Here is a 26,048-nt window from a genome sequence, read left to right as displayed (position 1 = left end):
TTCTTAAATCAGGCATATCCAATAGCTTGTCACATTTGTTGGGGGAATGGAAAAAAAAAATAATCCTCAAAGCATTTCAGAAAATTCTTGAACCCAAATGTGAAAATAGATAGGAAATAGCCTGGCTAGAGATGAATCATCTGATGGGTTTTTTTTAATTGAAATGGAAGAGTAAATGCTGGATTCAGCAAAGATGGCATGTGGAGCACATCTTGGCATGAAATGGCGCTCCCCTCTGCCCACTGCTTCCCTTCCCTCTAGTGCAGCAGCTTTGTAGCTTTCCAGGGAGAGGAACTGGCACAGCTCCTTTGATCTCTGAGGCATCACGCTGATATACACCGCTTATGGATCCGGCCCTAACTCATCTGCCGTAATTAAGTCCATTTGTGGAACCTGGGGCTTCTCTCAGCTCAAGGTCACTGTTACCCAGCAGTGTGCGTCTGCTTCAGCCCTCACCAACAAGGAGAAGACAAAGGCCCCTTCCCTTGCAAATTAATACCCACCAAGGCTGCCTGGTTACTAAATGTGCTCAGAAATGCCTAGCCAATAAATATGGTGCCAGGACCTATATGCCATAGCTTTGTCTGTTTACAGTGACTTAATAATAGTGGTAACTGGTCCAGACAAAAAAGATGCCACATTCAGAGCACAGTTAAACAGAAAGACAACTGAAGTTGTGGAATGTACTTGAATCGTACTTAATGTTCCTAATGTACCTAATACCATTAAAAGCCAAACACTTGAGCACCAGAGGCCAAAACTGGCTCCCTGGTGTTTTGGGGTGTTTTTCTGTTTTATTCTTTACTTCCCCAGCAAGCAGCATCTGCTTCAGTCTTGGGCATGCTTGGGCACAGTGTTTGCAAATGCAAAAGCCAGAGACTGGACATGTATCTTACGTTTAGCATTACAGATGCACAAGGGTAGGTTATAAAAAAGTGCAATGTGTCTTTCAAGCTGTGCCATCAGTAGCTCATGGTGACAGGGCCTACCGTGAAACTGGCCACAGATGTTTCTCAGATCACAGGAGATTTGGATTCCTACTTTTTTATAGGCTGTAGAATTTTTTTCCTATTCACTTGCTGTGCACAAGCATATGAGCAAAAAAGCTGCCCAAGCTGCTCGCTGGAGCATGTCACCTTCAGGAGTGCAATGTCCTTAGAGAGAGAAGGAAGCAGCTGAGGAGGATTTACGGGTGTAAGCACACTCATGGAGGATGAAGGAGCACAATCCATATCCCAGGCACTGACTGTGCTTGTTAGATGGTCACAGCTGGAGACTCAGCTCATGGTTAAATCGCGTCTAACGCCAACATAACCATGAGTTTTCTATATGGCAACTTTGTCTGGCTAAAGCCATTACCTCTTCTTGAGCTTTCTAACAGTGAAAACTTAAAACCAAATTCTAAAATTATGAAAGCCTTCCTGGAGCTCTCTGAATTTTTAATTAACAACAACAAAAAAAAAAGGCGGGGGGGGGAGGGTGGGGAAGTGAAAATTACAAAACTTACCTTTCCAACCACTTCCACTGGAGAAACCTGTCGAAGTACATGCTGTTTAGGTATTCTTGGAATGGTTCCCCACTGAGGTGGTCAAGGACAGATCTATCTCAGATGAAAAGGATATATAAGCATTTTACAATCCTAAACTTGGAGCAAAAAAGAAACAAAACAAGAGGAGGAAATCCAGCCTTCTTGTTTGGCAGGATCATTTTACTTTTACTTCATTTTGTAATTGATTTTACTCAGTTTCAATCTAGGAACAAAGTGATGTGTTTGATGTATTTGATAACAGGAGGCCTTATAGAAGCTGAATAGTAATATGCACTGGTTATGCTTGCTGAAAATTAACAGGGCATCTCCCACTGGCTTCAATGGGCATTTTCAAAGGCTGTTAGTCACTAGACAAGAAATGTCTTTGCTTCTGTAAGTAAATTAACAGAACACCCTCAGGAACTGAGCTCCTAAACTTTGGGGGATGTTTACATCTGGACTGAAAATTTCTGGTTAAAGCTCATTTCTGTCAAAGAGGGACCACCAGAGGTGTTATTTTGAACAAAAAAAAAAAACCAACAACACAACCAATTTTAATTCCTGCTATACAGAAGTAGTAACTGTGATTAAAGTCAAAGTGCTATGTGCTTTGTAGAGTAATACAGAGGAAGGAAAGTCTAAACAGGGATGTGGATTCACTTTTTTTCTGGGGCTCGTACAGTGGATGCAAAATCTTTTTGCATAATCGAAGGAATAAAGGAATAAAAAGTAAGAGAAGTATGTTGCTCATGACAGGCAACAAGCAGCCAAAGACGAACAGACAAGCCATAAGAAAGGCCAAAAGTTCAGAGCTAAGAAAAGCTGGGCTTAGCTGAGAGAACCACCTGAGGCGAAGGTGGTGACAATGTTTAACAGGGGGTTGTTCACCTGCTGGTTTTGGTTCTTGCCTTGCTTAGTGGGGTACCGCATCCACCTCTGCTGGCAGCATTGGCAGGGACAAAACTTGGGTTTGGGTGAAAAGCGCCCACAAGAAATAAGTATTTGTGTCTTGGTGTATACAGACAATTTTGTGTCTGTATGTAAGAGTGTACAGACACGCTTCCAGATTTTGCTGGAGGAGGAAATCCTCTCTGAAGGACTACTCTGGTTTGGGAATGGGTAATCTATGTCTTACCCTGGGGCAGTTCTAGACCTGAGCAAGCAATTCACCAGGAATAACGTGTCTCCCCAGTTTAGTTCCTCCTGTTCATAAGCTACTTACTCTTCATAAGTTTTTGGAATTTCTCAGCTGTTTGAATTTTTTTTTTGGTAATTCTTGCACCATCAATTTGGAGTAGGCAGGTAATTGCACATATTCAGTATTCAGAAGTCAAATTGTTGTTGTCTTCATTAGCTTTGATTGGACACAGATCATATGGTTTCCCCTAAGTGGATTGAAGCTCACAAAATAAAATAAAAAACCTTAATGAGATTTAATAAATGTCAAAGTCAGAATTCTAAGGCAAACTGGAAAGGGGCAGGAGCAGATAGTCAGAATATTAAAGGTCAAAGCAGAAGTTAAGAGTTACATACGCATTTCTCTCACAGACTGATCTTATCTATGAAGACGCGTCTGAAACTCATCCCTGTTCCTGCTCCTACAGGACAGCAAACTTCATATTTGCATGTATGCCTCCCTTTTTTGGTCTGACTGTGAACTCTTCCAAAATTAACATTATTCAGTACATTTGGTAAATACCAACAGCAAGTTTTTAAAACTTCCTTTTGACCCCATTTCAGTCCATATGAAATGATCAGCACATTTATTAACAAGGTCTCAAACCTGGCTCATTTATCTGCTTCAGCTGAGATGAAGGAATGGCTGTCGGTGAATACGAGCCTGAATTAAGTGGTGTCCAACGCTGGCCTATTTCGTTCAGTTAATTAAAAGCTGCGCGTATTTTAAAGAACAATAGCTGCCTTTCAGCAGTTGTTTGCTTTTTAGTTCCCCCCTTTGGCAACAACAAAGTGCATTTTAGAGGGAACTGTGAGCTTTCAAACCGATTTGAGAACTGGAAACAGGCATCGGGGGGGTTGTGTCGAGCACAGCTCTGCCTTTGTCGGGACTGGCACACACAACTGGTGCGAGTTATACGAGCATCTCTACATGACACCAGGCCAATGCAAGGAAACTGGTTATGTTATAAGAGAAGGCCAGAAATAACCCACATCTCCTACCAACGCAAAGAATAACTGAAAACAGAAAAGGTCAATGAAATGAGTCAAAACAATGAATGACAGTGGAGCGAATTTTACAAATCCCCATTACATCATCCAGGGAAAACAAACCGTGCTCAGCCAGAAACCACATGGGCCAGCTCGCGATGATCCCTCCTTTTCATATTTTTATTGGTTTATGATCTACTGGCGTGGACGTACTCGGGTCAGTGTTTGCAAATGCAGATTGCATACCTGGAGCTTTAGCACACTACAGTACAAATCGCCTCGCCGCTACAAAAACTGATAAGCCTTTCCCAGACAAAGGCTGAAATAACGCACGTTCATTTGAACGCCACAGACAGACAGAAAGCATTTAAAAAGGCCCATTCTTCTGGTGAAGATTTTCTGGAAAAGTCATGCGGAGCAAGTTTGCACATTCCTCTGTCTAAATGGACTGTATAGCCACTTAATTTTTATTCACTTTGAAACAGAGATGTTTTCTTTGGATACATTATCATTGTAGCTCTTTTCACACAGCATGAAATCCATGGCTGGTTTACTTGGCTAGGACACTCCGTCAAATACCTGAAACACTAAGTGCCTGTGTGTAGTGTATATAATGGCATGGAAATGTTTATTATATTTTGTTCAGACGAAATGACTTCACTTGTCAGCTGTGCCTCTAAGACTGTGAACATAAGCTGAAGATACCTGCTGCACGTTCAAACTGACGTGTCTCTCTTTACCTGACACGTTCCTTACAAGCTGCTGACTGCAGCCCTGCTGGCTCCGGGTGTCGAGTTATACTTACTTTGTGCAGTGAGAGAACAGCTCTTTGCAGGGACTGTTTTCGAGTTTCTCCCCTGTCTGCTGGATAAGGTCTTGACTGACTTCAGGAACGCAGGCTGGAGACTGGGGAGAGAAGAGAGGGGCATGTTATCTCTGTGATGAGGTGCAGATTCTCCTCTCTCCATGGCTAACAGACACGTTCATTATTTATGCCCTGAGCTGCTTCCATTCAGTTCCAGCGGTTGTGTAAAAGCAAAGGAGCCTTACGTCAAACAGCAGTAAAATAGGATACCGTGGTAACTCGCTCCACATTCCACTCTATCCTCACAGTGCTTTTCTGCCTTCTCCTGTACCTTCACCTCCTTGCCCAGCCTCATGAATATGCAGGACCCGCTCCTTGCCAATTCTTTGAACTGCTCCCTTGCATCCCGTGAAAAATGTGCTGGCCTGAACTGTGTACAGGCCATTCTCTTAAACAAAAGAGAAATTGGCCCAGTGTTTTCACTTCATTGATGATTCACTGTGCCATCTGAAAAATACATTTTTTTAAAATTTCTTTTATTTTTTTTTTAAACCAGCAAAGGAAAACAAGAGCGGAGCATTGGTATTTATTGATTTATATATAAATAATATTGTAAGATGCTCACAAAAGTGTCTGGACACCTTAATTTATCATTAGAAGGATCAAACCAATCCAGCAGTTTTAAAATAATTGTTTCAAAAAGGAACTCTGCCAACCAAGCACATAAACTCTTTTCATCTTCTCCTCCCTTTAGAGACAATGTACATTCAGCCCCTTCAAAAAGCCCTTACCAAAAAGAGGTCTTTTGCAGTATGCCTTGATGGGTTAACCAGTTTAGGACCTTTGGGACTAATTATATATAAAGACAGTTTTTAGGCAGTCCACATTGTTACTCATTGACACTATACTGTAATTATATAAAAAAGTGTATATGTGTCCATGTGCGTGCGTGTGTGTGTGCACCTATTTATAGACATTTCTCCCATTGACATGAAAGCCCCTTTATATAACCAGTTGGATTTATTTTCAATAAATCCAGCCATAGATGATAAAATCCTCTTTCCTTGCAGAAGCCTTAACACTCGATAAGTTTCCCCATCTATGGCCACGACCACCAGATGTGCTGAGTGGGTGGGTCACAGAGCATCATCACTCATTCCTGGCCAGATGTTCTCGTTAACTCACCCTTAGCTGGGGATATCTTGGCAAGCACTGAAATGCATTGCAGGCAGAGTTCAAAAACACTGGGAATGAGGACAGAGGAAGGGGCAGAGGTAGAGGCACAGAAAATCTCCAGCATGGTGAAAGCTGAATTAAATCTTTTATCTTTTCCTTCCCACTGCTGAAATGTGAATATGATCCTGGTTGTGACATGAAAAAGTAAGTTTGTTCCACTTGAATGTTTTTAAATAGGGACACGGTTTACAAACTGTCTGTGCATGCTGCACAATGCTGTCGCACTATTCAACCTTGACAGACAATCTGCAGAACATGCTGGATATCTCTGACCTCACTGAAATATTTCCTTATTTCCTCCATATATCCCTCCATTTCCTCAGCAAAAGATATCTAGGGAGCACCCGCTTTTAACAGCGAACAGATTATATTGCTAATAATTAAGAAGTCTCATGGTTTCTTGAGAGGTAGATGAGCCTCCACATTATCATCTATGAAAAGACGGAGAAAAAGCCAGATTTTCTCAGCTTGATTGGCCACTGAGGTTGAGAGGGACCAAGAACTGTAGAACAAGTCTCAGTAAATCAGACAGCTTACAGAAATGCCTAACTGTAGATGCCCATGATTAAATCGAAGTCCCATTTCAAGAGAGTAGGTAGAGGCAAAAGTGAAAGAACTGGGGAAAACCCTCAAGTCCCATTTTCAAGTCCTGCAGCTGCTGTATTGAAACTACTGAAGAAAAAAAAAAAAAAAAAAAAAAAAAGCAGAAACTCAAAAGACTTTTAAAGGAATATTCAGTCACAAACCCAAGCCTAATGATTAGCAGTATTTCAGTTGATTTTAGCTAGGAACCATATGAATTAATACTTTATAGTTTGCATACTCAGTGGGGTGCATACACAAGCTCCTTGGCAGCCCAAAGCTTGTATGTGGCTGCATGAGCCTGCTGCTCCAGCACCTGGTGATCTAGAACATCTCTCTGATTCCTAGGGTTCCGTCTAGTCCACTGAACTCCGCAGTCTTTGTACTGCTGTGAATCAGGGTTCAGTAAAATTGATACCTCTAATTGAAGTTGCTACGAATTAATTATAGAACTTTTTCTAAATTTATAGGCCAAATTTGGGATCCAAAAGCTAAGTACTATACCCCATAATTAGTCATGTAGACCAAGTGACCTGATTCTTACTCATGCCAGGTAACTTCACTTCCCATTGGGAGTTCGTTTCCCAATTGGAGGTAAGCTGCCTTGAGGTTAGTGCTGAAGATCACACCCATGATGCATTATTACAGTAATAATTCCATCTGTCTGAGTTCAAAGTACAATTTAAAAAAATATAAGCATCAGCTAAATCTTTTTCATAAAGAAGAAACAAAATTCTTAAAGGGGAAGGGGGAAGGAATGAGCAAAAGAAACTGTAAGACAATATGGGAAGTAATTAAAAATGGCACGAACTGTGATTCCTCTCTCCAAGTTTGTGGAAGACACAGTCACCACTTTGTTTTTCAAAACCACTTGTTGCTGACCTTTGAATCTTTGCTTCCTCTGAAGAAATCAAGAGCAAGCTGACAATAGGTAAAGGCATAAATACACTGACATCCTGTACATGGACTAAAGCTTTACAGTGTAGTGCCAACACTCTGCAAGACCACTTCATTTTCTACAACAAACCCCCACTTTCTTTCACAGGCTGATCATTTCAAAAGGTTTTCTAGCCCCACACAAACATTTGTCGTTACGCAGCCCTTCATAGTGTTCAGGGCAGAGCAGCTGCACCACACGTACGAGAGAAGCACACCCAACCCTTTCCAACTCCACACACAGTCCTACAGAGTCTTTGTAGGATCCTTCCTGAGGTTTTCCTTGGGACTTCATAGTTCCCTCCGCTCCCATTAAGTAACCGTGACTGCTATTTTCCCTGTTTGAGTACCGTGCATACCTACAGCCTTCAGATGTTCAGACAAAGCCAGACACAATTACAAGCCAAAACCCAACCCACCAACCTACTTTTGCTCCCCTGGAGAACAATTAGGTAGGCCAGGTTATGAGTGCAAGAAAGCACTTGGATCCCACGAGCGAACACTTCCAAAGGTAACGCTTTGGCCACTTACAGAAGAAAATGTTGCTTCTTCCCTGGAGAGGTGCAAAAGATTTCTGCAGCGCGAAGCAATGGTTATTAACACTGCTCTCCCACTGCATTATGGGTGATGGTTGTAAAAGCAAATTCAGCTTTTACAGGGGAACAGAGACACCTTTTCCAACATATTAAATGTCCTGTGGCAGCTAGGAGAGCCATGCTCTGTGACTAAGACTGCTACGCTGGAGTGTGTGACACAGAATATTCTGCTGACTCTTCAAACACACCTGCAAAAACCTGTTAGGTTTTCCTGTATTCAAAACAAAATGCTGGGCAGTTGTAACGAGTCCAGTCCTGTACTTCCCCTAATGGCTATTCTGTTTTCTGAAGGCAAAGAAAGTGATTCTTGATATCACTGATGATAATGTAAATCAGAAATTATGCCAGTCAAATCAACAGAGTAACACTAAGGTAAAGCTGATGGAACCAAAACCAGATGTGTGACTCTGGCAGTGCAAAAAGTACTTAAACTGATCCAACAACGAAAGTTTCTCTCATCACATTATCCTTTTTGACCAGATAGTTTAATACAAGTCCAAAAGTCCAAACTACTTTCACCAGGTTTTAATCAAAATCTCCTGTCTCTTCTATCTTTTCACTTACAGCCAGGAACTGAAAACCTTTGCATAAATATTTTGCGGGGAAAGCAGTATCTCAGTCTTCAGATGGCCTTTTGTTTAATTTTTAAGAAAAGCATGCAATTAGGAATCGGATTAGTGACTACCTGAGAAACAAGAAATGGATATTCAGTTACTTCTGAGTGCCATTAGCACCGAGAAAAAAAGTCTCCATTTCTAAACTTTGGTTTTTTTCTGATATAAAAGACAAAAGAGATCCTCCTAGCTCCTCTTACATTTCAGTAAACAGCATGAAAACAGCTGAGATGTCATGCGTTTGTTCAAGGCTAGTTGTGTTCATGTCCACAAAAATTTGGAAATTGCTGTTCCTTCCAAATTAAGCCCCTGGCCATGCAAGTTACTTCGCATACTTTGCTGAGAGGTTGATAGCGGCTTCTCCCCCTTTCTCTTCATTCACCAGGATGCAACCACTGATAAACAGCACAGATTTGAAGCTGGATGCAGTACCACCCATCAATACCAGGTTCCTGGTGGAGCTGAGAGCATCGCAAGCTGAGTGTGCTCTGGTCTTCCCTGCAGCACCACAGCTGTCCCTGGCAGACTGAGTGCCATGAGACCCCCGTGTCCATGCTGTGCTGGTAGTGCCCATGCCCCGGCACTTGGCGCCTCACGAAGTACAGAAAAGCTGCAAAATCTGATTCAGATCAGACGAAAGCTTCCAGGCTGCCGAACTCCCTGTTACCTTTTGAACATCATGTTGCATCACAATACTTTAAAATGTAAACCCTCCTTTTGTGACAGTTCTGTCAGTTTTGCTACAGGTTACTTCACTCAGCTCTTCAAGACAGTCCTTGTTGACCTTCACTGAACAGGACATGTAATAAATAAGCCTTCTTTTAAAAACATCTCTATATATTTGCCATGGTACTTACAACATTTCTCTGACAGTGCCTCCCCCATGACTGTGCGGAGGACACCTGGCCTTTTGTCAGTCTATCAGCTAATCAAATTCGTTCTAAAAACAAGCTGAAATGCTGGCAGCACCAAGGGAAACATCCAGAAGACCTCCTCTGATAATTGTACCTCTCCTTTAAAACTTATTATTTGTTCTAATTTTCCTTAAGACAGAACTTCCAAATGTTTAAAATGGATGACTTCAGTCAAGATGCAATGCACCATAGGTGTTGCCGTCAGGTTTGTGGAAGCAAAAGCAGGCAGCCATCTAGCAGAGGTTTGCAAATTCAACGAGCAAAAGCATTTTCCTGACAACCCAGCAGCCAGAGTTAGCCTTTCTGAAACTGGGGTGGGGTGAGTAGCAGGTGTCTCTGTGTAACCAGCTCTGGATATTTCTGACAGCAGTATGAAGCCCAAAGCAGATGCACACACAACACAAAGATGCACGTGCAGAGTTGGTTTATAGCATGCAGCGCTGCTGCTTCTGTGGGAGAAGTGCCAAATGACAAAGGGAACTGAGAAGGATGTGCTGATACTCCAGCTAGAGACACGTATCCAGCTGGGGTCACCACCGCTGGAGAAAGCTACAGAAAGCCGACAAGAGCACCAAGTGTCTGGAGGGTTGAGAAACGTGCTTTGGGAAAAAATGCCAAAGGGAAGTGTTGAGGAACTAGATTTGTTTAGTCTGGGAAAGTAAGAGTGAAACATGATAAAGGTCTTTTAATATAGAAATGTTTTTAATAAAGAGGGCAGGGATCAATTATTCTGCCTGTTCTGCTCTATGCTGGGGAAATGATGTGAAGGAATCCACTTAATTGCACATGAAGGCTTTTTTTCTATTTTTTCACACAGGGAAGCAAAAGAACATGCATATGAATATTGTGGAATCTGTTCTCAGAGTTCTGACAGACCTCCAAGGGCAGACAGACATCTGCTGATGATCTAAGTGTATTTGATCTCTGTTCAGTGTAAGAGGCTCTTGAGCCCTCTCCCAGCCCTTTATACCAATGATTCTGCAAAACATTGGACTCTAAAGCACAGGCACATGGCACTGCCCAGAGAACAGATGAAAAAGGGTGTTTGTATGCTGAGTGCTCACTAGGAAACCTGGAGCTCAGAGCAAAGGAATAAATACTTTCTTTGCAAATGAATAGTCTTGCTTCAAAGACACTTGCCTCGATCATCGTTGTCTCCTACAAAAAAAGAAATAGCTTGCAGAATCCTGAACTTCAGACCAGAAAAAGGGATAGCATTGACTTCAGTCAGACTGACTTTGCAAGAAACAGACCAGATCCTAAGTCCAGAGGTAATTATTCTTACACAGCGCCTTTCATCTAACAACCTCAAAATAGTAAAGCTTCACTGCATGATTAAGTCTTCATGAGCTAGGTGGCAATCTCACAATATTTTACAGAACAGTGAACAGGGAGGTTAAGACTTGTGTTTTGCAGAAGAGTTGATCACCATCTGTGACTGAATTCAAAGAAGTCTCACTGAGATAAATGAAAGCTAGAGATGCTCAGATTCCTCACAACAGTCCATTTGTAGCTTGCAATTAGTGAATAAGGAACAGAAACCTAGAAATACAGGCTTTCATTTGATACCAGCTCTTGCCAGTGAGTGTGAGTCATCACGGTGTCTTAAAGCACAACTGTTCATCACTGCAAAAATTATATGAACCAGAAAGATACCATACTCTTTAGATTGAATAGACTTCATTCAAACTTTTGTCATAAACACAACTGCTTTCCTGGCAAGTTTCAGACGTGCAGCCATGATGTTGAAACACAGTGAGTTATTTCAAAAGTCACTTCCATAAAATAAATAATGTGCAACATATGTTGTATCTCAGGTTATGAAAACATTCCACAACAAACTAGCTTAAAACAATTAAAAATGTTTCAGTCAATGAGCAAAAGTTCATGCCATAACTCTTCTTGAGCTGTCTCTGATCCCAAGCACATCTGTCTTAATGATATGTGTATTTTCAGATGTTGATGGCAATATACCACGTATAACCTATTTGTAAACCTCCACACGGATTTGCTACTAGTAGAGACCTCAAAGAAATGAAAGAAACAGGCTAAAATGAACTTTGGTGTGAGATGGTACACAATGGGATGAGAAGAGTTCATACACAAAAACCTGGAAAATACTGGCTTCATCCAGCTGTTACTTCATTTGATCTGCACTCACACAGCTGTGACCCAAGACCAGCAACGGAGAGCAATGGTTTGTGTCAAGGATGGGAAGTCTGCTGCATGCAATGCCATTTCTGCTGTTGCTTTTGCAGAGTCACATTGTTCTCCAGATGTTTGAGGAAGGCTCAGCTAGCAGGGGGAGTAGCTACCAGGGCAGGCAGCAATGGTACAACTGTCAGGTGTGACTGTCCTTAGTCCTTTGAGGCAAACACTCATAAGGAGTCATAAGGAGGAATGTAATCAGAGCAGTTCCTAGAAAAAGGGAGACTAGGTTGGTATCTACAAGTCATGCTGCTAGGCGCAAAATCAGGGAAAGACAAGTTTAGGTGCTCAGGTAATGCGTGTTTTCAAAAAGGAAAGGTAATAGAACAAAACAGAGTGCCTCATCGTGCCTCCAAGGCTGATCTGTTACTTGTGGCTAGAGATCCACCCCAAGAACTGGTCCATGGAATCTCCACTGGAGTCTGCACTGCTGCCCTCGGAGCAGGAACACACCAGCGCAGGGCACAGCCTGGGCTCTGCTTGCCCCACTGCACGGAGGCTTCTGGAGCCACTTTCGGGTGACTCTGATGTCCCCCCAAATCCCCACTCGGGGTAGGGGCAGGCCAATGCCAGCGGAGATTCAGTCTGAGCTACAGCCTGAGAAGTACTGACCATGCGGCTGGTGAGTGACGGAGGGGAAGTGTGAGGGGGTGAGAATCACAGAATCAGAATCATTTAGGTTGGAAAAGACCTTTAAGATCATCAAGTCTGACTGAGAAATGCAAAGGAAAGCAATGAAGGAGGAGATAAGAGTGTCTTGGTGGTACTTCGATTTTGGGAAGTCCAGGTTAGACATGCGTTTCAACCTGGTGATGGAAAGGTTCCCAGTACTGTCACAGCACACGCAGTCTCCCGATGCTTTTTGGTGCGATGCACAAAAATGTTGGAACATTCATTTTTCTTGCCCTGTGTCTGATCTTATCTGTTTGGTTTTAGCTGTATATGTAGTAAACAGCCAATTCTACATCAGGAGCAGCTGCAACACTTTAAGTAATCAACTTCTGCATTTTCTTTTTATTTTTTTTCCTACCACAAAGTCATCTGGGTCTGTATGAGGCAAAGCACAAGGCTTCATAATTCCAGGATATTTGCTTTGAGATGACAGATGTAGGAATTGGCAGTGAGGTGGACGGGGAGCATGGAGAGCAGCAGAGCATGGAGAGCAGCTGTGTTATTAGTAGCAATTTCTCTATTACAACAGCATGTAGACATTATACCTGAGAATGGGGGCCCCATAATGCCAGGCATTACATACACATGTCATGAGAGCTAAAGCTTCGAAACCAATCTCCCTAGCCCTGGGAGACATGAAATGCCTCACCCAGGAGTACAGAGTGAGTCAATGGCAGAGAAAGAAACTGAACTCAGTCCTGTTCTCTGATCAAATGGTATTTTCAGTACTGAGGGCAGGATCACTCGCTGGTAGCTACATGAAGCAAATCAGCAATGTCTATCAACTGTGGGGTTTGTTTTGTAGCTGTAAGCTGATCTGGAGTCATGATGAATCTGTTTTCCCTCATATTCTACTAAGCTATCAAAACACATGTTGACACACAAAAATGTAATGACTGAAGACAACGGAGCCCTCAGCAACCAGCTGAACACATCCAACTGCCTGGAGGGGTTGTACTAATCCATCACAAAAGGCAACACTAACCAGTTCATGAATTACTTTACTGTAGCGGATCTGATGTAGCTTCAGGCCAACTTGCTTGCTCTGGACTTGCTGGGCTGCCTCTTGGGCCTCCGAAAGCCCACCAGCAGGCAAAGGACAAGTTTCTTCTCTGGGTTTCCTCTTTGATGCTGGGGTCCAAGTTGTAGTTTTGAACTATGCCCTTCCTTGGAGAAAACCAGCAGCCACTGAGGTTTCCTTTCTGACAAGTGCATAGAAAGTATATAAAGCTTTTTTCATGGCTCCCTTTTTAATCAGCAAGAGGGTCTGTTATCTAGGTATAGCTAGGTAAAAAAAAGAAGAAAAAAAAAAAAGCAAAACCTTGCTGTTCCTCTTCTCAGTAGACCTCTTTGTAGCTGCTCCTTTCTACAAACCCCATTTCTGTTCCTGATAGTGGCAAACAAGCAACTGCCATGCGAATGGTGCGAGTCAAAATGTTTCCTACATGAAGCTCTTCAGTCCAAAATGTGTTTTCCTTGGAATTTTAAATTATTTAACTCAGAAAAATTTGGGGGTGTAACAACACATGAGATTTGGAGCAACAAAGAAAAAGATTGCATTGATCAAGAAGAAGAAATTTCTTCTTGGTTCCTATAGGTGACCGGAGGAAATCTTAAACACTCAAAACCTCATAGAAAGTAATTTTGAAATAAAAAATTGTCCCATGAGAAAAAATTTAGTTGTTTCATCAGCTTCTTTTGCAAGTCCAGTGAATCAGCTGCAGACTGTAATACTCCTCAATTAAATAAAAACACTCACCGCAATCCCAACCGACTATGGGGGTTTTGGTACAGATTACTGGTCACCACAGAAGAGATGCTTTTGACTTCAATTAGTGAGAAACTGGCCTCACAAGAAGTACTTGGCAAGATATTTTTTATGATCTTTAAACCCTAGTCCTTCCCCACCCATACTTTTTAAATAATTCTTTGGAAACCTGCTTACAGAAGTTTCTTTACCAAAGAAACACATTTTTCCTCCTTTCTGTAGACACACAGGTTTATTGGCGTAGGGGTGCTCATAAACTAGCCAGATGAAATTGTTTTATAAAAACTTGCTATAAAGCGGGGGAAGGGAAAGCATGTTTTACTTCTTGTTGCCTTTTTTCTGCTTTAAAAGCGTTTTGCAAACAGATTAAAGGATGAAAACGCAGATGAAATAACCAGTACCAGTACCTGTCAGCAGAATAGAAACAGAACAGAAGAGAAGGTTAATATTGTCCACGATGTTCTAGTTACGCAAAGGTTAGGCTACTCACACAATCCTTGCAAAGTGCCGTGTAATACCCCTCTGAGAGCAACCCAACCAAGCCACTGCTACAGTGTGTTACTGCTAGCAGCCAGATGGTTGATAAAACATTTTGGGAGAAGAATGGTATTCTCACCATTAGTAGCTACTAAGATGACGGGACAATTTTGAAAGCTTCTGTTCTCAGAAAGGTTTTTTTCTGTCATCACGTGTGCTTAATAGGTTTGGACAGCATCCACTGTCTAGCCTCTTATCAGAGCCTTTCTACCTTTTAACGTCCTCCTGCACTGATGGATAGCCTAAACATTAGCAAGCAACCTTATGTTGCAATAGTCATAGTTTGGCTTCCTCTGGTAAACCAAATGTCATTTGTTCCATTAAAAAAAATCCCTAAATCTATAAACACTCATTTACAACCTCAATGTAATTGAATGGCTTTCTTGCAGGAAAACAAACAGTTCCCTGCTTGAATTCACTCCTCTGAGGCAAAAGCCTGTAAACATGAGTAACCCTTCCCTTGCAAACGATCCTTGCACTGAAGCCCACGAGCTATTTGCTTTGCATGAAGGTAGCTCATGCATGAGGGCCTGATCCAGGCTGCGCTCAAGTCAATGGCTGTACTGCTATCAGCTGCAGCAGGGATTTTGCAGAATTTGCTGTTGTCTTTTTCCATTAGCAGGTCAAAATCCTGAGGAAACACATGAATGAAGAAACAAAAATCCAAAAGAGAGTTTGGGAAGGCCTCCAGAAGGATTAGGAAGTGAATTAAATAAACATCAGGCAGGAACCAGTGGCCCACTCACACAAAGACTGGAAGCACCCACGAAAGCAAACAAAATCACTACCTAGCACTGCTGGAAACTGGGCATTCCCTAATCACCTGTGTCACGTGATCCATTAATGATCATATTGTAATAGCCATCTGCAAAGAATTGAGAGGGAAGACATTTATTGTAGGACATGACACACTGTTTGCTGTGGCATATTCTGCTCTTCCTCAGTTTTGCTTGTTGGACAAACAGCATCTGTGCCAGGATAATAAACTTGCTATATGCTTCATTTTTGACTCAGGTCAGAGTCTGACTTGATTAAAAAGTAATAAATTAACATATAAGCTGAGGCTTGGCACGCAGGTTAAGTGAGTATTCTAAGTGTAGTTGCATTACTGGGAAAAAAATATTAAACATGGGTAGTGCAAAGTGCCACATATCCTCAACTTATATATGCTGACGATATTTAAATCCACTAGTAATCAAAATACTTTTTTTAAAAAAATCCCATTTTCTTGTTTTTCACATTCACCTAGTGATATTTTAATGAATTTAAATATATTATGTTTTCTGTGAAATTTAAAACATTCCTTATGGTAATACTGTGATTCCTGGTTCCAAGTTAAAATAACACACAGCTTAGTGATTCTTCTAGTTGCACCACCCCAGCCAAACATGTCAGCCTCAGGCACCTCGTCTGAATCTGCCTGGCCCATACCTGTGCTGCTGCTGAAGCCTCTAGAAGTTTTTCCAGAATCCTGATTTCCTATTAGGAGGGAATCAGATGAGAAATAGAGTATGTTTAACTTCCATTTTCATTGTGTGCCTTTCATTCTCTTCTTTGTTAGGATCCTGTTACTGCTTCCAAGTTTAGCACAATGAACCCTGAGCTCAGGGAGACATTCGCTGACACATTACGCTTTTAGCTTCAGAAATCCAAACCTGAACCAGCCAGGAAAGTTGCTGTGAGTTGCAGTGGGTGGACAGAAGGGCTGTGGAGGTCAGGTGTCCAAAGGGCTCCCCTACCACTGAGAAACGGTGCACAGAAACCTGTGGGGATATGCCATGCAATGTAATTTAATGTACTCTGCATTACACCTCGCGTGGCATTCATCTCATTGCGCTTTCATCACCTGAAAAACGAAACACACAAAGTCTCCTTGTGCTCCCTGTAGTCAGTAGGCAGAAAAGAGGCACCTCATCCCTCCTATCCAGACGCTTGCTTGTGTTTGGACAACCAAGGCTGCAGTATGTGTTGGAGCATAATGGTCTGGACTCACCAGAGGTCTATTTTAATGTCATTCTGTGCAAACGCACAAAAGTCATCTCCTGCAGATTTCTGGATGTTTTGCAAGCCAGTGTTTCAGACAGCTGGAAAAGGCTGATTCCTTTTTTCCCAAGTGGGCAAAATTTTCAGGCAGAAAAGGCTGTTTCTGAGGAAGCTGAATGAACTTTAAAGGCTTAGAATTAACTTCCCTGGCTGTTGGATAATCCATACGACTGAGTGTAAGTGGTGAGGGGTATGCAGAGGAGATGGGGAAAAGATGTCCCCCTGAAAACGAGAGGAGGAAACTATAATGAGCATATTCATTAGCTGAGGGCAGACAAGTACATCCTTCCTGTTCTCAAGATAATCCTGAGCAGACGGCTCGGTGTCCTCAGCCCTCTGGGATGCCCTGGCTAGTCTCTGAGAGGAGGCAGAGCAGCTGGGGGGGCCTGCCCTGCCTCAGCAGACAGATGTGAGCCAGGTTTACATGTGTGGTTGCCATCAAATAGCTGAAGCAAGTTTCCATTTTCAAAAGGGTCGAGTCAGAGTAATTCCAGCAGACAGGGAAGCTAGAAGGCTTTTGCCCACTGACCAAGTTATCCCAATGATTTTCCTAACCACAAATGACAAACAGTTAAGCATGTGAACTTGGGAGTGTAACCTCTCCAACACAACAAGGAAGGAAAAGCAGAGCTTCGACTAATAGCACTGCTTGGCATAAAACCAGTGTACTTAATGACTCCACCCCAAGTCTTCAACCCATCTGAGCAAATGCATTGCAAATGCAGCCCTCCTTAAATCTAAAGGACAGGCCACAGGACAGCCCAAGGACCTGTTCTGGGACAGCATCACTGGCACAGCGCAGCCTCCACGTTGTTTCCATAGGCTCTCATGCAGTTCGGCACCATTGCAAGAGACAGAAATCCTCAGTAAGTGTTTAGTTAACTAACATTTGTATTATAAACAGTGGGTAAAGGATGAGGAAATAGGACTTGAGCAAACCATGAGAAAATGCCTTTTAGTCTGAGACCACAGCAAAGGGACTCCTAATCAAGGCAACACTGTGATCTTTTGGATTCCTCTGCCACACTTTATTACAGCCTGGCCCCAGTGACAGAAGAACCCTTATTTAAATAAATTCTGATTAGAAAGCATTAATTTGAGTAACAAGGTTGCCGTTCTGCTGCTCAGATATTTTCCCAGAATTTAACTTTGGAAAGATGAGCTTTTGCAGAAAGTACGCTGAGAAGGTACTTCCCTGGACTAAGACACAGTGATCAGCAGAGATATTGATTGTGCTGTCTTCAGAACAACAAGAAGAATTATGTATTGATTTCTCTGGAGACTGGATTATGTATCGATTATGGTAGCTGCAAAGCAAGAAGTCTAAGTAATGCTATCATATCTGGCTAAAATGGTGCCCATAGAGTAGTGAAGTCAATAGAAAGGGGAGATGAGAAATCCACTGAGTCAAAGGGTAAAGTCCCAGGGCAATTAATTAAATGGCAAAACTCTCCTTGGCTCAACTAAGGCCAGGATTTCTACTTAAGTATTTAGCACCCTGAAAAGTCTCCTAATAGGAACCCAAAGGACACAGTGAATAATGCTTTGAGAAAGTAAATAATTCTAGCCCATCCTGAAGCCATGTAACACACTGTGTTCAGACAGGCACTTCATTCATTCCTTACTTCAATTGGGTCATTAATGAAATGCACAGGGTTTAGAAAAATTTGAAAACTAGCTGCAGAGATAACTCTTGGACCAAGCCCGAGGGACCATCCGCTGTAGCTAGTGAAAAGCGATATTGTGTTGGCCTTTTATCAGTGAGCTAATAAGCTTACAGGGCAGGGAGATGACTCGCAGGATGTAAGTGATATAAGCTGAATTTGTATGAGAAAGGTAACAATGTAAAAAACAGTCCCTGAAGGCTCACCTTTCCAAACACAAAGCTTCTGTCCTGTATTAAACTCTGCAGATTGCTTTATGGAAGCTTAATGTTTCTTCCTTTCAGAGCTTCCACTGAAGTGACATGCAACTTTTGTTTTGGCCGTTCCAAAACCTAATTATAACATGTTCCCTAGAAGGTGTTTAGTAAAACGAAACAGTTAGAGGAAGAGGTCTCAGTACTTGAATCCAGTTCTTGGTACGGTGTGACCTGCCCTTCCAGAATTCAGCCAGAATCATTACAAAGTGATACATGAAACTTTCCTTATGGGAGATGGAAGGCTTTAGCGATCAGCAAAGATGACTCACTCAGAAGCGCAAGTGCTGAAGTTTGCATTTATTTTGGTGGCAAAAATAGGAAGGGGGAAAGAAATCTCAAGGTGAGAGCAACCGAGGGCAAGGTTTCTCGGCATCAAGATTAAAGCAACAGCGTCCAAAAAGAAAACTGCTCTTTGACAGTGCACCAAGCTGAGAGAGGGTGTTTGTGAGAAGGAGCCTGGACTCAGCTGCGGGGCTTTGTCCAGCAGCAGGGCTCATGGTTCATTTTAATTTCATCTCACTCACATTTCATAGGTGTTTTCTTCTCCATAAAGAACCCATTTGAGAGAAGAGCACATTTCAGCCAGTAGACAAGTGGAAGGCCAGGCACTGCTGATCAGCCAGTGTCCCTTTCATGGGACTTTTCCCTCCCTTCCATATCCTATAATTGTTCATAAACACAAAGACATATTTTCATTTAGCAAAACACCCATTGCTAGCCTTAGACTGGAGTAAGGAGGTTACCAGTGTGTCCAGCTAACCTTTGGCAGCAAAGAAAGAAATTGCAAATGTGCCCTTTATTCTGTGCATTTCCTGGAGGAAAGGAAACCGAGCAGGAATTCAGATAAGAAAACTAATGCTGTTGCTGTTCTTCATATTCTGTGAAGTATATTAATGGGGATAACAATACACAGTAGACATCCTAACATTTTTAGTACCCAGCTGAGTCCAAATATAAACTATAATGGCATATGGAGACTGTCTTAAGAGCCATTTCAAATCAATTTAGTTTTATATAGCGTTTCTCAAAGTATCTCAAGGTGATTTACAGTGAAAAAGAAAATACTGGGCTAGAGATTTAGTGGAGTAAGGCATGGCAGCTGTCAGGCAGGAAGGCAAAAATGCTTCATGGAGGTGCAAAACTCCAATTTACAGGCAGTACAAAGGTAAACTTATCTCTTTGGTCTTCCAGTCCAAGAAGCAGCCAGGTAATGGAGCCAGGCTGGGTTCAGTTTAACTCAACTGTTCAAGCACTGAGGGTTTTTCCATTTACAGGCAGAACTGGAACCTAAAACCGAAACATCCCCACTCAACTGTTGAGATTAGGAAAAGCCAGGAAAGAAATATTTGTGACCAATTCATTTTAGCAGTTTTACCATCATATTTCACAACCTCAAAAATTTTAGACTTCCTGTGGGTTGGACTTTTGCCCTACTGGCTTATTAAGTCAAGAAGGCAGCTTTAAGTGCCTTTTTCATGGAAACTGTTAAAGCCTCTCTTGACAAAGCAAGACTCTAGTCAAGAAACCTTAATCTTGCCGGTGTGGCAACCGTTGCGCCGCTCCTGTTAAGCAAAGGCAGCCTGCAGACCTCCCTCCAGAGCACAGCACCCAAATAGCACTTGCCTCATGGGGTCTCCTCCTCTTAACCAACAAGGCCTTCTCACCAGCGCATGTCCCCACACAGCCCCTGAGGAGCAGCCAGCTCACAGCGGGACCTCCTTGGAGAAGCAGGTTAACAGTTCTTCAGAGCATGTTTCAAGGCTGGAGGGTGTCTTCAGCTACAGGACACCTCTTCTGTGGGATGTCTCTTTCCTGCTCACTACCCAAGTGAAGCTGCTAAGACAGCCATGAAAACACTTGTCTCTTGGCACCCTCCACGTGAAGATCATATGTACTCCTCCTTACATTTCCATCCCATCAAATAGTTCAGAATGGCCTGCTGGACACGGATGTTTCAACGAACTTTAGGCAGGAGAGAGGGAATACTAATGTTCCCCTAGGTGAGGACCTGAGTACACAGCATCATAGAACGGCTCAAGTTGGAAGGGACCTTTAAAGATCACATGGTCTAACCTCTCACGGGAAAGGGAGCCTAGATGATGTTAGCTAGCACCCTGTCCAATAGCACCCAGAAAATCTCCAGTGATGGGGACTCTACCATACCCCTAAGGAGGCTGTTCCTCTGTGCCACTTCTTTGAGAGGCCTAAACCACCCATTTTTCCCTCCGTATGCCAGGACAAATTTCAAATTTGTCATTGCTGTTGCCTATAGGCCAGGGAGATGGTGGAAGCCTGACCCACTCATGCTGTCTCTGATGTCAACCGCAAGAAAAGGCTGACAGACCACTTCCCAGCTTCCCCAGTGAGCATGTAGGAGCTGCCTAGGTCACTAAAGCTGCAAAAATCCCAGATTATGATGAATTGAAAAAGTGCGCCCCCCCCAACCATCTTGGCCCCTTCTGAGCCTGTTTAGCAGCCTCGGGGCTGATGGTGTATGTTCTCCCACAGAGCTCTCCACGTGGGAACTCATGGCTCCCACACGGCTGAGCCTGCTAACTCTGCGGTGTAGCACCATCTTGCAGACAGCGGCTGTGTGTCACGTGAGGCTGTAAGTACTGGTGTGATGTCTGTTCATCTGGGAAAGTGTTTTCTTTTCCTTTCTGCTGTACAAGTAGTACATGTTTTATTAAATAAAGCACATGTTCCCTATGCAAATGAATGCACTTTGGAATGATGATATACCAACACACTGTATGTTAAATATGTATGACATTCAAAAATCTAAGCAAGAATTAAAAATCATTTATAAATATTACAAAGCATGAAATCTACTTTTGTTTTCATTTTGCTTCTGATCCTGCACTCTGGGAAGAGTACTCCTTACATTATAAGACTGAACTATCTGTCCAAGAACTAAACCTATAATTTTATTCTATCAGTCAAGCTGTATGTCACACTATTTTTATATCAAGACAATCAGGTTCTTTGAAGCACAGATACACACCTACTTAAAAGAAGCATTCCTCTGAAAGCAGAAGACTTTGGCATCAGTGGCAATTTGTATCTTTCAAGGGACAGATAACTAAATGGAGAAATGCAGCTCCTTATGAAAAGAAGGTTTCTTTGCTGGCCAGGATGATATTCCATTAGGATGTTTGGATCCAGATTCATCCCTTTTGGCTGCAAACATCTAACGTGGCCTTGAGTCACTGGCCTCTAATGGCTTAAAATGTGTCCTTTGGAGATTCTTATTTCTTTTTCTTGACAAGAAAGGTCAGACATTTGAACTCCTAACCTGAGTACCTTAGTTAGGTGTCTAAAAAGAAATGAAATTAAATTAATCCAAGCCTTGCTCTAGTTTTTTGAAGTATTTGTCGTGTGGGAGACCTGTTAGAAAATGTCATATTCAACCCATTGCTGTGGCACAGTCAGCCTCGCCTCTAGGAAGTATTTTCTGCTACACAGGGCTTAAACATCCCTCTGGGAAGAAGCAGAAGTTTCACATTAAGAAAAAAAAGTGCAGCAAGACACTGCAGACGTTAAAGCACCACCACCAGAGAGGCAGGTTTAGATTATAAGTGAAGGACCATCTTTGTGTTTCCTTCTGCCCAAAGATGTTAGGTAACTTGCAAATACCAGAAAAGTTTCAGAACAGACGGTAAATATCCTGTGCCCATTTTATGTACTGAGAAACCAGGCAGACAGGTCAAATAGGAGGTGCAGAGCACGGCGGAGGATAGTAACTCCAGCTCTGGAGTGCCAGTAATTTCCCTTCCTGTAACACCACCATTTTTTCTTGATGAAGAATCAACCTCAGACTGGTCTTCACTGCACATTCACTTAGCTCACTAAACTAATCCGTGTGCTTCTGCTGCCCTACGGATGGCAGGAGTGCCATGGGACAGCAGTGAAGGGAACTGGCATCTGGCAGCCTGCACCAAGACTGGTTGAAACGAAGCGGCACTATCCTGCTCCCACTTTACTAGCTCTTGCTATCAGCAAAATGCCTTTCTCCATTTCCAGATGGGAACTGGAGCAGTGGGAAGTATTTTCCCTCAGTATTTGTCCCTTGTTCCTCTGTTGATGGAAACTTTAATGCAAATGGTCATTGTGGTAGATTTAAAAAGCAGTGGAACTCGATGCCCTAATGAATGGGCAGCAGGAACTCGTACTGGCAGCACTCGGTGGCTGCGCACAAAACTAGCCAGGCTCAGTAAATGAAACCAGATCCCAAAGTGCAGTCTGAGATAACTGAAAGTATGCATTGAAATTTATTGTAGGAAAATGACTGACTGGAAAAAAAGTGGTCTGCTCTGCCCCTACACCTCCAAAACATATTGTACCATTTAAACGTTCTAAAAAGACATCTGCCAAAAATGCCATTAATTCTCCTGAAGGTCAAATGTATTTCTCTTGTAAAACAGTTGCAGCAGCAATTGTATGTCTTGATTACTCTTAGGAAAGCAACTTAGGAAAAATCCTAGGGTTGTTCTTTTGTTTGAAGCTGGATGTTTATTGCTTTCTGGCAGTGACTTTTGTTGCAAAGGTTAAGTGTGGTCAGCAAATGATCGTAACCCCCTGCCAAAGCCAAAGAAGGGTTGGTCCCAGTGCAGCCTGTCCAAAATGCCCGCCGCAGGTCTGTAGTCCTGTCTGGGGTGCCACCCTGTGGCACAGCTGCCACCAGAAGCTCCGTTCCCTCCACAGCCCCGGGGAGGCAACACTAGGCAAGAGGCAGCGGTGGAAACAAGAAGAGGTGCCAGCACCCCTCAGCTCCAAACCACGCTGTCCCACGGCAGCCTGCCATGCCCCTGGCTACCCTGGGGCAAACGGTGTGGTGGGGAGGAGTGGGAATTTTTTGTACCAAAACACAATGTCTGTTACCAAAGACCGTTTTTGCCAGTGGTTTCTACACAAGCGTCTATGAAATGCCGCCACCTCTTTTGAGTTGGACGGGAAATAACTGTCATCTGTTGCAAACGGCTAAGGTTTCTTGCATTACACCTCAGATGTAGAGCTTTGCACACCAGAGAAGTCTCCTGCTCATCCACAGATGAATGAAGACCCTGGTAAACTCAAGTTCATCCTTAGAAGTCAATTTCTGGATTGGATTATGATTTTTTTTTCTCTCTGACTGTTTGCATAAGACTTGCAGGTTTTATCACTGGAGACTGCCACCATAAATTTTAGGAGTCTGGTTTACAAAGCCTGTAACAATCTTGTGTAGCAAAGGTGTGCCTTGCAGCATTCCTTCAGTAATGCCACCTTGGCTGCCCCTTACCTCTGGGGTGAGGTATTTCATCATGATTTCCTTTCCTTTCTCTCCCAGCTTTTCATCTGGAGCAATTTCATATTCTGCCTGGAACAGATATATATAAAAAAAAGTCAATATTTGCACTCATATTTCACCATTATAACTTCATTTTGGATGTGACCTTAACAGAACGCTCTGTCTGAAAAATCTGAAGGATAAATACCATTTTCTGATGGAATTAAAACCTGTACACACAATCCAATTAAAAAACCTTACACTATATTTTGACCAAAACCTAGCAGTGCATTTTCAGAAACAATGTCTCTTAATTAACACCAATAAAATGTAATTAATTTATATTTTATAGCCTTGCCAAGACCGCTTTCAAAAAGCATTCAGTGACAAGAGACAGCAACTTTATTTGGTTTTGCTCAAAGGGAAGGCAGACACAGAGGGTAAAATTATTTCTCTGAGTAGTAGAGAAAGTGGGTGTTTGTTAATTCTTGTCACAATGCCATTTCAAGCATCAGGTGAACTCCTTCAGTAGACTCTCTTTTTGGTAGGATGTGTCCTTCCTATTTATTTACGTCTTCCCCTTGGTCTAACAACACTTCTGCAAAGCAGAGAGACTTGCCCATCACTTTTAGTGATCCATGACTCAGTCCCTCCGGAAGGCAGATCTAAGAGCTGATTTCTCAGGACCAAGATAAAACAAGAGAGACCATTTAGAGGAACAGACAATATAGGCAAAATTATCTTTGACTTCCCTGGTGCATTAAAAAGAGAGCACCACATTCCGCGCTCCTCACACACCCCACACCCCCGGTTTACCTACATTTTAAAATTCTGACGATTATATGTACCATAGCGTTACTGACTTTTGATGAGTTTCAGGACAACGTTTACGTAAGAAACAAAAGCAGCATTACTTGTGCACCATAAAAACATTCATCACTTCAGTTAAGGTTTTGGATCCATGGCAGGCATCTGAAGGAAACGTGCCCTGCATGGGACCCCAGTGGCTAAATGATAATGACCAGTTCTTAGAGACAGTCCCACTTGGCACTGGCCATGATATGGAGCTCTAGCCCTAGGATCAAAATATTTTCCAGAAAAAAAAAAAAAAAGAAAAAAAGAGACAGCCTAACAGCTTTCCTGACTGTTTGTATTAAAGAAAGGATCCCAGAAAATCCTGCCAAACCAATTATGTAACCTGGTCCAATACAAGCGGTCTGCAATGATAAATGAGGAGGAATTTTTTTTTTTTTAAAAAAGGTAAATCAGACTGAACTGGCAAACACTTGGAAGAAAAAATTTCAGAACTATTGCCCACTGGAAGACATATGCACTGCTCCGAGCTTGATGCAATAAATCCGAAGGCAGGCTGTAATGGATACCCCAGCTCAGCAGACCCAGGAATGACAAGAAAACCACAATGTAGTAATAATACTATTACCCATCTATCTGGCCAGTGCTCATTTAGCTATTGCAGCTGAAGTCTGAAGCTACATATTTATACATATACACAGCAGGTTGCTTGAACAATCTAGAATTATGATCTAATTTGGTTTGGGAAATGACAATGACCGCAAATGACAGAGAAATCAGTGTTGCTGATGAAAAATACACCAAAAGCTAAAATCCACAACTGCAGTACTTCTCTTTTAGTGACCATTTTGGAGATGAACTGATTATGTTTTCATAAGCTTATTACAAGGGTTTAAAAAAATCTTTCATCCAATTTCCTGTCCTTTTAGATGGTATCTGAGTATGGGTCCTTTCAGCTCTTAAAGCACAGACACTCCAGAATGTTTACAGCGTCTTAACAGCATTTTTCTCCATGATTCCTTGCTAGGGGATAAAGCAATGGTAAGAGTAACAGAAGGAACAATTTTTTTTAAGATGAAAGTTGCATCTCCTTTAGACCTTACAATTTACGGTTAGGCTCACAAACAAGGCGTCTTCCATATAAAAGAAAACAAAAAAAATGTGTTTTAATAATAAAAAAAAATTGTACTTATATGTAACTGTCTTTGCAGAAGACTGCAAAGAAAGGAGGACTCCTTGGCATTGCCTTGGCATGGAAGCATTCAGGAGATCTTCTGAGTCCTCTGTTCAATGTTATTTACAACTTACCCAACAATGACCATTTCTCTCTCCTTCATTCGCTTTTAGACTCTGAATCCTGGTAATATATTGGCTCCCTAGTAAGTAAAACCTGATTCAAAGCCATCATCTGCCATTTGAAGTGCACCAGGGAGATGTCAAAAA

At 42.3% G+C, this 26,048-nt stretch overlaps 1 protein-coding gene across 2 annotated transcripts in view; it reads right to left on the bottom strand.

Moving 5' to 3' along the window:
* The window catches only part of GRK5 (G protein-coupled receptor kinase 5), a 162,162-nt gene that overhangs the window by 23,614 nt on the left and 112,500 nt on the right, over nucleotides 1-26,048 (bottom strand). The window contains exons 4-6 of one of the 2 annotated variants that reach the window (XM_080401226.1): nucleotides 23,805-23,882; nucleotides 4,500-4,600; nucleotides 1,508-1,600 (exon numbers count right to left, since the gene is read on the bottom strand). In XM_080401226.1, coding sequence (XP_080257352.1) covers nucleotides 1,508-1,600; nucleotides 4,500-4,600; nucleotides 23,805-23,882 — 272 coding nt within the window. Of the gene's footprint in view, nucleotides 1-1,507; nucleotides 1,605-4,499; nucleotides 4,601-23,804; nucleotides 23,883-26,048 lie in introns of those variants that run through there. The other variant, XM_080401227.1, reaches the window with a different exon arrangement.

The sequence above is a fragment of the Falco punctatus genome (assembly GCF_963210335.1).
Source record: "Falco punctatus genome assembly, chromosome: 9".
Taxonomy (NCBI): Eukaryota; Metazoa; Chordata; class Aves; order Falconiformes; family Falconidae; genus Falco; species Falco punctatus.
Note: the sequence above shows the minus strand (reverse complement) of the source record. Positions and strands in the feature narration are given on the sequence as shown.